Source organism: Callithrix jacchus, chromosome 5, assembly GCF_049354715.1.
Source record: "Callithrix jacchus isolate 240 chromosome 5, calJac240_pri, whole genome shotgun sequence".
In the NCBI taxonomy this organism is placed as follows: domain Eukaryota; kingdom Metazoa; phylum Chordata; class Mammalia; order Primates; family Cebidae; genus Callithrix; species Callithrix jacchus.
The window spans coordinates 76,809,447-76,823,871 of NC_133506.1; the positions used below are offsets into that span (position 1 = coordinate 76,809,447).

At 41.6% G+C, this 14,425-nt stretch overlaps 1 protein-coding gene across 1 annotated transcript in view; it reads right to left on the reverse strand.

Annotated features, from left to right (window-relative positions):
* The window catches only part of MYH13 (myosin heavy chain 13), a 71,210-nt gene extending 58,321 nt beyond the window's left edge, over positions 1 to 12,889 (reverse strand). Inside the window, exons 1-5 of the mRNA XM_078373036.1 lie at positions 12,862 to 12,889; positions 11,072 to 11,122; positions 2,397 to 2,615; positions 559 to 702; positions 317 to 473 (exon numbers count right to left, since the gene is read on the reverse strand). Of these exons, the coding sequence (XP_078229162.1) occupies positions 317 to 473; positions 559 to 702; positions 2,397 to 2,603 (508 nt within the window). The 5' untranslated portion in view covers positions 2,604 to 2,615; positions 11,072 to 11,122; positions 12,862 to 12,889. The remainder of the gene's footprint in view (positions 1 to 316; positions 474 to 558; positions 703 to 2,396; positions 2,616 to 11,071; positions 11,123 to 12,861) is intronic.
* Between the last annotated feature and the right edge of the window lie 1,536 nt (positions 12,890 to 14,425).

Here is a 14,425-nt window from a genome sequence, read left to right on the forward strand (position 1 = left end):
CCTGAGGGGCTACTAATATAGTTTTTCTCTTCCAAGCACACCTGGATTGGTTGGGGGTTCCCTAGGGACAAAGGTAGGGCATCTCCTTGTGTTCCACATTCTCCCAAATAAGCATGAGCTTGGTGTAGCTTCAGCCATAACCACAAGCCTTGTCATGCGCTGTGATTGGCAATGGAAGATGTTGTACCCCTTGCTTTACATCCTGAAATCATCTGACTCTCCTAAGATCACTTTATTTCACCCTTCAGATGGCCAATGCCCATCCGAAATTAACTAAGGATAGCTTCAAAAAATATGAATCAAAGAAATTACTCACCAGTCAGCATGAACTGATAGGCGTTGTCAGAGATGGAGAAGATGTGGGGTGGGGCCTCCTGGCGCTTTTTGCCTCTGTAGGCAGACACCACCTCGGGGTTGTATACCGGCAGCCACTTGTAGGGGTTGACGGTGACACAGAAGAGGCCTGAGTAGGTCTGGGAAAATCAGAACATTTATCATTCGGAGCTTGTTTTTACTCAGAGAGAGAAATGAAATAAAAAGGTGTTTACAGGCACTCACGTAGATCATCCAGGCTGCGTAGCGCTCCTTGAGGTTGTACAGAACGGCAGGTTCATGCAGGTGAGTCATCATGGCCATGTCCTCGATCTTGTCAAACTTGGGAGGGTTCATGGGGAAGACCTGGTCATTGTTCAGAGTGAGTGTCTGGGTATTGAGAGGAAAAGCAGGTAATAAATGGGTGAGCCAAGCGTCTGCATCACACATTACTGGTGTGGTAGAAGTCGTGAGATATTGTGGAGCAATTATCCCATTGGGATGGATAATTTGATGGATCATTTCCATGCCCAAACATGATCCATAAATAACAGTTCTTGAAGAATCTGATTCTGGTCAAACTATGTAACCAATTCTGGTCTGACGCCCCCCACGCCCCAAGTCATCCTGCTGTCATGTGTACCAGGAGTGGGTTACAGGTGTGCAGAGCTTTGGAGCCCTTGGGCCCCAAGGCCAGGTTGCCTCTGTTTACCCTATTTGTTCTGAGTGCTGTCATGAGACAAAGGTTGGAAGGTTACAAAGAACTATTCCAAAGGGTTCTGTGCTTTTCTGCCTCAATATCCCTGCTCATGGGGGGCTCCTTCAGCTGGTATGTCTTCATGAAAATTTTGTTTAGAAACCTTCAAAGCTCAGCTCCACCACCACCTCTTCCATGACCTGTCTCGTCTCTCCCCTGTTGCTTCAAGGCTCCCATAATTATTTGTACCTCTGTTCTAATAGTTCAAACATTTGGGGGTGCATCATGGTTCTTTGCTGAATATTGTGAGAATATTATTTAATTTTTTTTCTTCTCTGTGTTTTTCCCACCTCTCTCCCCCATTCAAGCATACAGCTGTCTTTGTACTCCATGACTCAGGAGAGGTAGAAAATAGGGAAAGAAAAGAAAAAGAGCCTGTAATACTTTCTGGATTTTGTTTTCCAAAAACTGAAGCTCTTAGGAAAACTTTGAGGTTTCGCAGCAAAGGTAAAAGGAAGGAGTTTCATTGGTATAGACCACATTTTTTGAGGAAGAGAGGCCCTTCTACTCTACCACCCCAGACTGGAAAAAAGACAGAAACTCAAGGTAGCCAAAAGGGAGGTAGAAAAGTCTATGTATCCTGAACCTCTAAGGACTGGGACTTGCTTCTTAATAGATCCTCTAGGGAGGCTGTGAGACTCCAATGTGGTACTGCATTAGTTCTGAAAGTGTGACACATCCCTGAGGTGGCGGTAGGGGCACCCCAAGAGTGACTGAAAAAAATTTTTCCCAGCCCACTTAAAAGGGTCTGAAATCAGAGGTTAAGTTTAATAACAAAAAATAAAAGCAAGGTCTGTCTCATATCCCTGAGTTTGTGAAATGAGATTCATACCTGCCGTATACATCTTTGGGAAACTTTGGGAAAGCAGGTGCTGAGATATGCTTATATTTGCAAAACGATCATCACTGTGACCTAAATCAGGTGGATGTCCAGTAAGTACAAGATAATTCTCCACATAAACCGAGTCAGTGGCTCCTGAGCTTCCTCTGTAGGAACCACTCTGCAGCCCAGAGAGGAATAATTGGTCACCCCATCTAGTATCAGCCTCTTCCTTAAATAGCCCAACCTTTTCTGCCCTCACCTGCTGTTTTCCTCTAAAGCAAACACCACAAAACCCCTTAAAGCCCACGTCCTTGGAGAAGGAAAGAGGGAAGAGTGAAGACGCATGCAATGGTAGCTTTCACTTGCTACTTCACCGCAGAACAGAGAAACTAAGTTTTGTTCTATCTTCAGATTCCAAAGAACCAGCATGCAATTTCTGATATTCTACTCCAAAGAAAAATGAGCATGCTCATATGATCAAAGACATCTGGAATCAACACTCACCCGGTCATCATCGAGGGTCTTGACTGTGACTTTGTCATTTTCCCTACTCTGGATCGTGCCTTTCACATACATTTCTTTATCATCCACTACAAAGCAGGCTTTCTTGGAATCGAATGGCCGATTTTGAGCCTCGATTCTCTCCTTCTCTGGTTTCCGGAGGTAGGGAGCTGCTTCTCCAAAAATGGCCATTTCTGCATCAGAGCTCATGACTGCAGAGGGCTGGGAAGACCAGAGGGACTGCTGAGTCTTGTGCTCAGGTGACGACTGAATCTGCAGGGCCCCTACCCACTATTCCATTCAAACAGGGGACCAGATTCAAAGGCTCCAAGATTGAACATAGGTCCTGAGGGATTGATGGCCAGGTCTAGGAACTTAAAGTGTGCAAGTGGGAATAAGCTACAGGGGATATTTTATGATAACAAAAAAGCATGAAGGTTTTTTTTCAATCCTCTGAGTGTCAATTTTGGGAATATTTAGTTTAGCCCCATGTATGCATGTCTGAACCAATTAGAGGCCAATTAGAGCCAAGCTGAACCCAATGAAAGAGGCTTTAGGAAACACTTTCTAAACTGCTCATCAAGTTTGAGCCTGTGACCTCAGTGTCCCAGTGTGGTGATTCCTCAAGGATCTAGAACTAGAAATACTGTTTGACCCAGCAATCCCATTACTGGGTATATGCTCAAAGGATTATAAATCATTCTATCATGAAGACATATGCACACATATTTTTATTGCGGCACTGTTGATGATAGCAATGACTTGGAACCAACCCAAATGCCCAACAGTGGTAGACTGGATAAAGAAAATAAGGCACATATACACCATGGAATACTATGCAGCCATAAAAAAGATGAGTTCATGTCCTTTGCAGGGACGTGGATAAAGCTGGAAACCATCATTCTCAGCAAACTGACACGAGAACAGAAAAACAAACATCACATGTTCTCACTCATAAGTGGGTGTTGAACAATGAGAACACATGGACATAGGGAGGGGAACATAACACACTGGGGCCTGTCAGGGGGGAGGGGGAATAGGGGAGGGATAGCAGGGGGTGGTGTGATAGAGGAGGGAGAGCATTAGGAGAAATAACTAATGTAGATGATGGGGTGATGGGTGCAGCAAACCACCATGGCACATGTATTACTATGTAACAAACCTGCACATCCTTCACATGTGCCCCAGAACTTAAAGTATAAAAAATAATATTTGAAAATCATCATAGGAATGCTGAAAATTCTTAACAGACATTTTGGTTAACCCCGTGAAAAGTAAATGACTCGAACATGAAGATTTGTCACATTTATTTAAATAACAAGATGATGGAAGGCGAAATGGCTCAGGGTGATGGTCCCAAACTTTTTTTTTTTTCTTTGAGATGGAGTCTTGCTCTGTCATCAGGCTGGAGTGCAGTGGTATGATCTTAGCTCACTGAAACTTCCGCCTCCTGGGTTCAAGCAATTCTGCCTCAGCCTCCTGAGTAGCTGGGATTACAGGCACATGCCGCCACACCCAGCTATTTTTTGTATTTTTAGTAGAGATGGGGTTTCACTATGTTGGCCAGGATGATCTTGATCTCCTGATCTGGTGATCTGCCCACCTCAGCCTCCCAAAGTGCTGGGTCTACAGGCATGAGCCACTGCTCCTGGCCAGTGGTCCCAAACTTAAACATGCACTGAATCCCCCAAAGGGCTTTGAAAGCTAGATTACAGGCCTCATCCGCACAGTTTCTGATTCAGTAGGTCTGAGGTGGGGCTAAATATGGGCATTTCTAGCAAGTTCCCAGGTGATGTAGATGCTGCTGATCCAGAGACCACACTGAGGATGGCTGGTATAGTGCCCTCCTATTCCCAGAGTGGTCCTTGAAATGTAGCAGCCTCATGCAGTAGTTCATGAAGAAATGCAGAATCTTAGATCCACCCAAGATAATGGAATCAGCACTGCTTTTTAACAAGAGCCCCAGGTGATTCCTATGCATAGAAGTTGGGAAGTACTGGGCCTCTAAACTCTAAACGCAGTCTCTAAACTTTGTGCGTAGCCCTGTCAGGGTGTGACAAGCACTGTTTAGTTTAGATTAATACCCACCTTAGAACTCGCCGCATGGTGTGTGTGTGTGTGTGTGTGTGTGTGTGTGTGTAGGGGGTATAAGTCTCTTATCCCTTGTATCACTTTCTCCCAAACTATCTCCCTTTGCTGGCCTTTCTTGCCCTTCTCTTTATGTATTTTTTCCTCCTTTTATGTAATATATCGTCCCTACTTAGAATGCAGAAAATTCATCTTAAAGTCCTAGCACTGATCAAACCACTTAACCTCTCTGGGCCACAGCCTCTTCTCATTTAGAACAGAGAAGCCAGCCCAGCTCCTGTCTAAGGTTCCTGCAAGTCCGGGGTGGACTGTTCCTTCTCTCTGCATTTGCTTCTCCCACTCCTCCTCTGGACCTCTTTCCTCTACTCCATCACCTGTTTTCCTCAACTATCATTTTTCCTCTTCCCTTCCCTTCTCTTCTCTTTTCCTTCCCACTCAGTTCTCTAACTGACATAAAATAGAGTTAAGTCATACACACACACACACCCCACAAACACCTTTCCATATCTCTCTTAAGAAATACATCACAGTACCTGTCTCTGTGGTGCAATCAGTTAGCACATTCGGCTAACCAAAAGAAATACATCATATTGGCCAGGCACGGTGGCTCACGCCTGTAATCCCAGCACTTTGGGACACCAAGGCAGCCGGATCATGAGGTCAAGAGATTGAGACCATCCTGGCCAACATGGTGAAACCCCGTCTCTACTAAAAATGCAAAAAATTAGCTGGACATGGTGGCGCACACCTATCATCCCAGCTACTCAGGAGGCTGAGGCAGGAGAATTGCTTGAACCCAGGAGGCAGAGGTTGCAGTGAGCCAAGATTGTGCCACTGCACTCCAGCTTGGTGACAGAGCAAGACTCTGTCTCGAAAAAAGAAAAAATACATCATATTTTTCAAATTTTTTGAATGCAGTCTTTAATGTCCTGTTTTTGTAGTGGGAAAGTTGGACATGTTATAGTTCTCTTCCCCATCTTAGCCTTTATGAACTTGCTCTCTTTATTGGTAAATAGTCATTGTTTAAATATCCCTTCCTGTGATTCTGTGGGGTTCTGTCTCACAGAAAGAAAAGCATCTGCTTCCTGCTGGGCCTTATTCAGATAAGTTGCATTTTAGTTTTTCTTTGGCCAGTGGCTCTGCTGAACTATCTGTAGGTTAGTGGTTAAGTTCTCACAGTAAGGGACTGGAATTCAAATGTGGCACCCACAAATAAGGCTCTTGGCCTGCAGCCATCATGCTGGTTTAGTCTCTCAGTTACTACCTGGAGCATGAATAAGAATTCATCCACATTGATTTTCTCTTTCATTTCTTTGAAGATAGTCCCTAGTGTAATGGCTTAAGTGGATTTCACTACAGCAGTGGTTCTTAAGCTTCGTGGTTGTAGGATTCCTTCACACTATTTTTTTTTTTTTTTTTTGAGACAGAGTCTTGCTCTGGCACCAGGCTGGAGTGCAGTGGCATGATCTCAGCTCACTGCAACCTCCGCCTCCTGGATTCAAGCGATTCTCCTGCCTCAGCCTCCTGAGTAGCTGGGACTACAAGCATATGCCATCACACTCAGCTAAATTTTTTTGTATTTTTAATAGAGATGGGGTTTGACCATGTTGGCCAGGATGGTCTAGATCTCCTGACCTTCTGTTCTGCCCGCCTCAGCCTCCCAAAGGGCTGGGATTACAGGGGTGAGCCACCATGCCTGGCTGACTCCTTTACACTCTTAAAACTAAATGACTGAGAGCCCCATAAGATTTAGTTTATGTAAATCATATCTATTGATATTTACCATATTGGAAATTAAAATTGAGAAATAAAAAATATTTATTAATTAACTGAAAATTACTATCAAATTCATTACATTAATATAAATATTTTATTTTATTTTACTTTTTTAAGACAGAATATCAATGTATCGTCCAGGCTAGAGTGTAGTGGCATAGTCTCAGCTCACTGCAACATCCTCCTCCTGGGTTCAAGTGATTTTCCTGCCTCAGCCTCCCAAGTAGCTGGTATTACAGGCACGCACACCATGCCCAGCTACTTTTTTATTTTTAGTAGAGATGGGGTTTCACCATGTTGGCCAGGCTGGTCCTAAACTCCTGACCTCAGGTGATTCACTTACTTCAGCCTCCCAAAGTGCTGGGATTACAGGCATGAGTCACTGTGTCTGGCCAACATAAATATTTTAATAAAAATTACCATATTTTCCAAAACAAAAAAAAAAATAGTGAGAAGGGTAGTGTTTTTCATTTATTGCAAATCTCTTTAATGTCTCCTCACTAGAAGACTATTGGATTCTCATACATGCTTCTGCATTCATGCCATTGCTGTTATGTTTGGTGAAAGTAATTATAAAATATTTAGCTATGTAATTTGGAAAAGGAAAGAGTATTTTAGTCACCTTTTCAAATACTGAACCAAAACTTGACAAGTGGTCGTTTCTTAAAGGCTAGTTGCAATATGGAATCTGAAGCCGTATCAATAAACATTTTGTAATCCATTACATTATAATCCACTAGTCTGTCCTGCACTTTGAGTGGATCTTCTTTTCCCATAGATGGTTGTTTGGAAAATACTGATTCACTGAATTATATAGTACTTCCAAATGTGAACACATTTTCTTACACAATATTAAAAAACTCCCATCATCAATATCACCACCATGATATCATTACAAAATTCTTTCAGTATAGGAAGCTGTCAAGCTAATGGTGGCAAATACATGTTTTCCTGTACACATTCTTGTTTGTGTTTAAAGGCTCAAAGTTCTGATTTAAAATGAATGCTGTCAGTTTTTTCCTCTAGATGATGACCACACTATTCCTTTTGGAGGACATGTTTGCCAAATATCCAAGTCTGAATAACCATAGTTTGTCTGCTGGTTGGTCTTTTAAATAAAAATGGTCCCTTTGGGAGGCCAAGGCAGGTGGGTCACAAGGTCAAGAGATTGAGACCATCCTGGCCAACATGGTGAAAACCTGTATCTATAAAAATATGATAATTAGCCCAGTATAGTGGCACATGCCTGTAATCCCAGTTACTTGGGAGGCTGAGGCAAGAGAATCACTTGAACTTGGGAGGCAGAGGTTGCAGTGAGCCAACATCACGCCACTGCATCCCAGCCTGGCAACAGAGCAAGACTTTCTCTCAAAAAAAAAAAATATATATATATGGTACTTTAAGAATAAAGTGGATAGTTCACCTTGCAACTCATACAAATGCACATGTGCTTTTCCAGGAGACAGCCATCAAACTTTGGTGGACTTCCCATTTCATCACATAAAATAGTAATGAAATTTTTTAGTGCAAGTGTATGGTAGTGAAGAATACAGGGAATTATAATGCAGTTTGGTGCAGTGCCTTGATTGGTAGTAAGGTATTTATTCATCCTTGCTTTTGTATCACTCAAACAGTGAAAATGGCAAATAGCAGCTGGGTATTATTGTAAAATTGTTTTAACCTCATGAACCTCCTAAAAAGTTCTTGGGACTCTATAAGGACCTTCAGATCACACTTTGAGAATGGCTGCACTATTGCATAAGAGAATCCTGACTGCTTACAGGTTTACGACCTTATAATATTTACTTGACTTAGTGTTAAGCATGATACCCAGAAGTGTTGGAAGATGATCTACATCAAAACCATCTGCCACATAATCTCTGTGGCTGGGACCAGGGAATCTGATTTTTTCATAAGGGCCTCAGAGAGATGTTTGGGAACCACTGATTTAAAGCATTACTTTGCTTTTATGAAGCTACCCTGCTTTTCTAAAGCCAAAACCATGGCACATTCTCACTGCTTGTGCACAAAATGATTTTAGGCAAATATTTATTAATTTAATATTTGTATGCTTATTTTAAAGCCTATTACCCGATTTTATCAAAACATGCCACCAATTGTAAGTTCCACAAATAAAGAAAAAAAATGCAGTGAAGTTAAACTGCAATACTCCTTTCATAGATTGTAATATACATCCTCATTTCAGAGATAAATTTGTAAAGAATGAAAAAAAAATCAGAATGGATAGAAATAGGGTAATGGCTGGGTGCGGTGGCTCATGCCTGCAATTCCAGCACTTTGGGAGGCCGAGGCAAGTGGATCACCAGGTCAGGAGTTTAAGATCAGGCTGGCAAACATGGTGAAACCCTATCTCTACTAAAAAATACAAAAATTAGCTGGGCATGGTGGCTCGTGCCTGTAGTCCTAGCTACTTGGGAGGCTGAGGCAGGAGAATTGCTTGAACTAGGACACTGGAGGCAGGGGTTGCAGTGAGCCGAGATCATGCCACTGCACTCCAGCCTGGGCTACAGAGAGAGACTCCATCTCAAAAAAAAAAAAAAAGAAAAAAATAGGTTAATATTTGCTTAACATTTAGGAAGTATGCTATATCCGTGTATTCGATGATATAAAGCAGTATTTCTTGACTGGGCACAGTGGCTTATACCTGTAATCCCAGCACTTTGGGAGGCTGAGGCAGGTGGATCATGAGGTCAAGGGTTCTAAACCAGTATGGCCAACATAGTGAAACTTCATCCCTACTAAAAATACAAAAAATTAGTCGAGCATGGTGGTATGCGCCTGTAATCCCAGCTACTCGGGATACTGAGGCAGGAGAATAATTTGAACCCAGGAGGTGGAGGTTGTGGTGAGTCAAGATGGCGCCACTGCACTACAGACCACGTGACAGTGCAAGACTCTATCTCAAAAAAAAAAAAAAGCAGTGTTTCTCAAACTTAAATGGGCATATGAATCCTACTATGAATATTCAGTAGGTCTGGAGTTTGTTGAGCTTTTAAATATCTTACAAATTTCTCAGCTAATGCTGATATAACAAGAATGTAAGGTAACTTTAAAAACAAGTAAAAGAAAATGCATCAATGTTAATAAAATTATTAAGTAAACTGTCAGTACTGGTGTTAACATGGTTATTGCAAAACTTGTGGTGGCAATAGAATAATAAAGTCTGAAGTTGGGGAAAGGCCACAATAATTGATAATTGAGCCATGTTTTTAGTCCTCCTGGAAAAACAAGGCTTTTCCATCTGGGCCTCACTGATACTTTTCAAGCAGAGATTTTTCTCCCTTTACTTACTCTAACCATGACTCAGAACCCAGCATTCCTAGTAGTATTACCTAGATAATGCTTGAGTTAGCCCTCCATGTGCTTGCAATGGTGCATCCAAACTAGCTGAATACTTTTAGGCACAACTGTTTTCCCTTTGGGGCAGGTTTGATTGGTCAAAGATTCTTCTTGCTTTAAATTAAAATCTGGCTCTCCATAACTTCAGGAGAGTTCTCATTCTAGCCCCTGGTAACAGCAGAACAAGTTCAAACCTTCCTACGTGACAACCCTTCCCCCTTTTGATGGGTGTTCTGTGTTCTGCTTTATCTTTTCCATGCTAAGTAGCCCCAGCTTCCTTTGCTTCTTCTATGATGTGCTTCTGAATCCCTTACCATCTCGGTCACTCCTCTCTGAACCCACTCCCGTTAATCTCTTAAAGTGTGATATCCAAACCACATGTCACCCTCCACTGGAGTGTGCCCTCACCCCTCTTGACCTAGGTGTCATGCCTGAGGTGGTGATTGCCTGTTGGCAGCCACGTTTCACACTGCTGACGCACCACTCCGTGTCGAGCAAAGCCCCTCAATCCTCTCGTTGCATGCAGTTGCTAAGTCAGAACTTCTCTCTGTATTTATGCAACTGTGAGTTGGGACCCAAGGGAAAACCATTCATTTTTGACTGATAAACTTCACCTGTTAGATCTGACCCAAGTCTCTAGGCATGACTCATGCTGCTCACTGAACGCCACCCTCAAGAATTCCCTTAATTAGCCTCTTCTGTGTTCCAAGAGCAGGACCTGTTTCCACCATTGCATAGCTGTGCCCCTTCAACCACCTCCTCTGTTCCTGTCTTTAAGGGTTTTCTAATTGAGACAACCACCCCTGCATCACCCCCTTCTGAGGCTCCTATCTTTCTGTTTGCCCTCAGTGCACCATGACACTACTCTCAACTTTCATTCCTCTCTAGGGAATTTCACCACTACTGTGTCTTATCAGCAATGATGTGGTCATGACTGAATGACACCTTGGCTTTGTTGGTCCCAATCTATCTAGAATCACCTCTAACAAACACACATTTTAAGGGGATAGGGTTTTTATTACCATACTGGGCATGGGATTGAGCTGATCCCTCCTCATTCTTTCAGCATGACGTGTGAGGGAAGTGCAGCTGTGTGGATTCAGGGGTGCAGACTTTGATTAAGGAGCAGCAAAGTTAGCCTGTGTGTGAAGACTGCAACTGGACTCTACAAAATTCATGTTCTGAGCCAAGTAATTACTATATATTGACCTGGAGCTTGTATGTCAAAATTCTGCATTATATTTTGTACATTTTGGTATAATGAGCAAATATGAGAAGCCATTCTTCCTTTGACAAAACCTATATATATTTTTAAATCTACCATTAAGAATAGTTATTGGTTTCAAATTCATCAATTTCATCTTCTTATGAGTGAAGCAAGAATGAGAACGTGTAAAACAAGCTTTGTTGATTTCAGTGATTGCATTCATGATCCAGTTGAAAACAACTCTTACCTTCTTGGCTCCTGAGTGACAGTCAGCGTCCTTCAGGAATAAAGTGTCTTCCTGGGGATAATTTGAGAAACAAAAAAGAAACCAAAAAAATCCTCAAATGATCTACCAAGACTTTAAATAAATATAGAAACTATGTTTGTTCTAGCTTATCTACCTTAAATAGATACACAGTAGATGGCATGGAATGAAATAAATTTGCCATTTTGAATTTTTACTTTTGGTTAAAATTATTATTTAAATAGTTGGTTAATTACAACATTTAATTAATACTCTCTTGAGAAACATCTGTGTCTATAATGTACTGCATCAGCTCCTTCAGGGGATATGAAAAATATAGTACAGGATCTGCCGACAGGAATGCAAAAGTTAGTAAGGGATGAGAGAACGCTCAAATAAGTCTTTGAACAAGATTAAGACACATTTTAAAGGGTCTAAATTTGTTTAGACTCTTCTAAATTTGTACTATGGGAACTTAGAGAAATTGCTTCTGACTGGAGTGCTGTGAGGGGACGGGGAAGAAAGAAAGCAGGGAAAGGAATGTTCCAGATTGCAACTTGAATGCTTATGGGCAGTTCCCCCCCTCTTTTTTTTTCAATAGGAGAAAAGTTATAAATTGTGGACCAAGACTTCTTTATTCTCTTAAAGGTTCTAAATTCCCCCTGGAGATGATGAAGGTAGGGCAGCTGAAAACTCACCTGGGACTAAGGATTCTCAGCCCTAGGAGTTTATAAACGATGTGGTTATCTCAAGGAGGCATGAGTGTCTGAAAAATTTTCAATATCAAACGTCATCTAAGCAAACTTCCCAGTTACCATACAGTGCTTTTATGGAGCCGGGGGAACATTTCATGAAGTCCCGTTTAGGCAGGAACAGACATTTAGGACTTGGTTTACTATTCTTGTTGCCTCCTTTCTCCACCTTTAATGCATCTTGAATAATCTCCAGCAATATCCTAAAATTCTCACACATTTCTTTAAAAAAATTAAAGTATTACATACTATATTCTGAATCCTCAATTAAAAAAATAAAATATGGAGGCAGAGCTACAGAATTCTAGTATCAGTTCTGTTAAGTAGCTGTTGTGATTTCTTTGGGCATCTCTTTCCTTCTGTAAAATGAATCAGTTACACGAGAAAATCTCCAAGATTCCTTTCAGCCCTATGAGTCTATAACAGAAAGTTCTCCAGTAGAGATGGTGGCCTGAATTCAAAGCATCACAAGTCCTCCTGAAGGATGCTATTGAACTGTTAGACACAATTCAGTCCCAAGTCCATGAGGCATGCCATGTAAGACCAGTCTGCAAACCAGTCAGTTCAAATCAGACTATGACCATTCTAAGATGGGTAAGATGCTTGGGATTATTTCTCCCCACAGCCATTTTTCAGAAATCCTGACATGGGAAACAAATTAACCATAAACATTTCAAATAATAGCTTAAGCAATCGCAGAAGAGATACCACAAGTTACCATGTTAATTTGCTAACTGAACAGTGTAACATTGACCTAGTCAGAGGAGGTATTATGCATTATACTCAGTTTTGTTCGGCAGGTGAATATTTTTTATATCGTCATCGTTTATACTCTTGTCTTTTCACCCCTTGTAAAAGCTTCTTGAAATGTAACTGTCTTGTCTTTCCATCTTGTCTCCAACACTGCACTCAACACAAGACCTTACACTTAGTAGGCCCTCAGTAAAGTCTACTTTGTTGCCTCCCTGCCCGGACTGGTAACCTGATCAGGTGCAATGATAGCTACATGGAGCAAAAAAGTGGCCACTTGTGAGCACTTACCTAGAGATGCTGCGGTCACAGCAATTTCGGGAGTGTGGCCCCTAGGTCTCTTTATATTCCCAAATCTGCCAGCCCAGCACTCTAACTTGGCTATATTTGGGGGATCACCATTAACTTGTTAGATGAAAATGCGTCGTAGCCCTGATCTCTCACTCTTGTTAAGTTACTTGGATAAATGACCAGCGGAGGCTGTATAATGCCAAGTCAGCTGTGTAGGGATTTTGACGCTGGACACAGATCTTTGAGACTTAGAGAGTCCTAGGGGCAGAGTGGAACTGGAGCAGAGTGTGCTAAGAAGGTCACTGAAGGGCAGAACGACAGGATGCTTTGTCAAGCAATGGGTGGTCGATAGTGTGGGCAGTAACTACACCCCATTTACCTGGCACTGGTATGGGATTGTGTGCTCCTTGTCTCAGAAATCTCTGGAAATTTAAGGTTGACCTTTTAATACATCCAGTCTTATTTATATATTTGTTTGTTTAAAAATCTGTTGGAAGAAACGCTTTCCAAAATGTATTTTACATCATCCTGCTCTGTGTAACCTACTATCTTGAATCAAATTTAAGCTTTTCTTGATCACTCTGGGGTTCCGGGAGATGATATAGTAAAGTCATCAAGTATAGTGGGTTCTTAGTGGGTCATGCCTGCACTAATTGTTCCTCCTGTGAATTTTTGTGTCCACATTTATTTATTAGAGTCTTGCTCTGCTGTCCAGGCTGGAGTGCAGTGGTGTGATCTTGGCTCACTGCAATCTCTGTTTCCCAGGATCAAGCAATTCTCCTGTCTCAGCCTCCCAAGTAGCTGGGATTACAGGCATATGCCACCATGCCTGGCTAATTTTTGTATTTTTAGTAGAGATGGAGTTTCACCATGTTGGCCAGGCTAATCTCGAACTCCTCACCTCAGGTGATCCGCCTGTCTCAGCCTTCCAAAATGCTTGGATTACAAGCGTGAGCCACCACACCCTTACTTTTTAGATTTTCTATCTTTGCCTTCGCCGCCAGCTCTCAGGTGTAATTTCTTTCTGTGGTAAGTTTGTCTTCACTAGCCTGATTTTGTGTTACCGATTGGGAAAGAGATTACAAAATTAAGATCAAGCTAAAGTAAGAGTAAGTAAGTTCTGAGTGCAGCTCTAGTGGATTCTAATGAAAATATATGGCCTTTGTGACAATTCTTATGGTTACTTTGGAGACTTTTTTTTTTTTTGCTAAAATACAGTGATATTTGACTATATAGGGACAATTGTACATGTAGAATTCAGAGCCATTTACTGCAATACAGTGTGATCTGTTTAGATTGTATATAATCAGTGTTTGCTGAATCAAAGGTTCATTAATCATTCTCCAGTGGGTAGAATTTCCTGTAGGTGGGATTTTTCCAAAGACAGTTTGCATTAATCAAGATGATTTTATGAGCAGAGGAGGAGTAGGTAGAGACAGAACTTTCACAAAGTATTTTCTAAAGTAGATTTGACAGAATGCTGATTGGGAGGGTCACTTTGAAATAAACGGTCTTGTGGTTGAATGAGTTTAAGAAATATTAAACTCTATTCCCTCCTATTAGA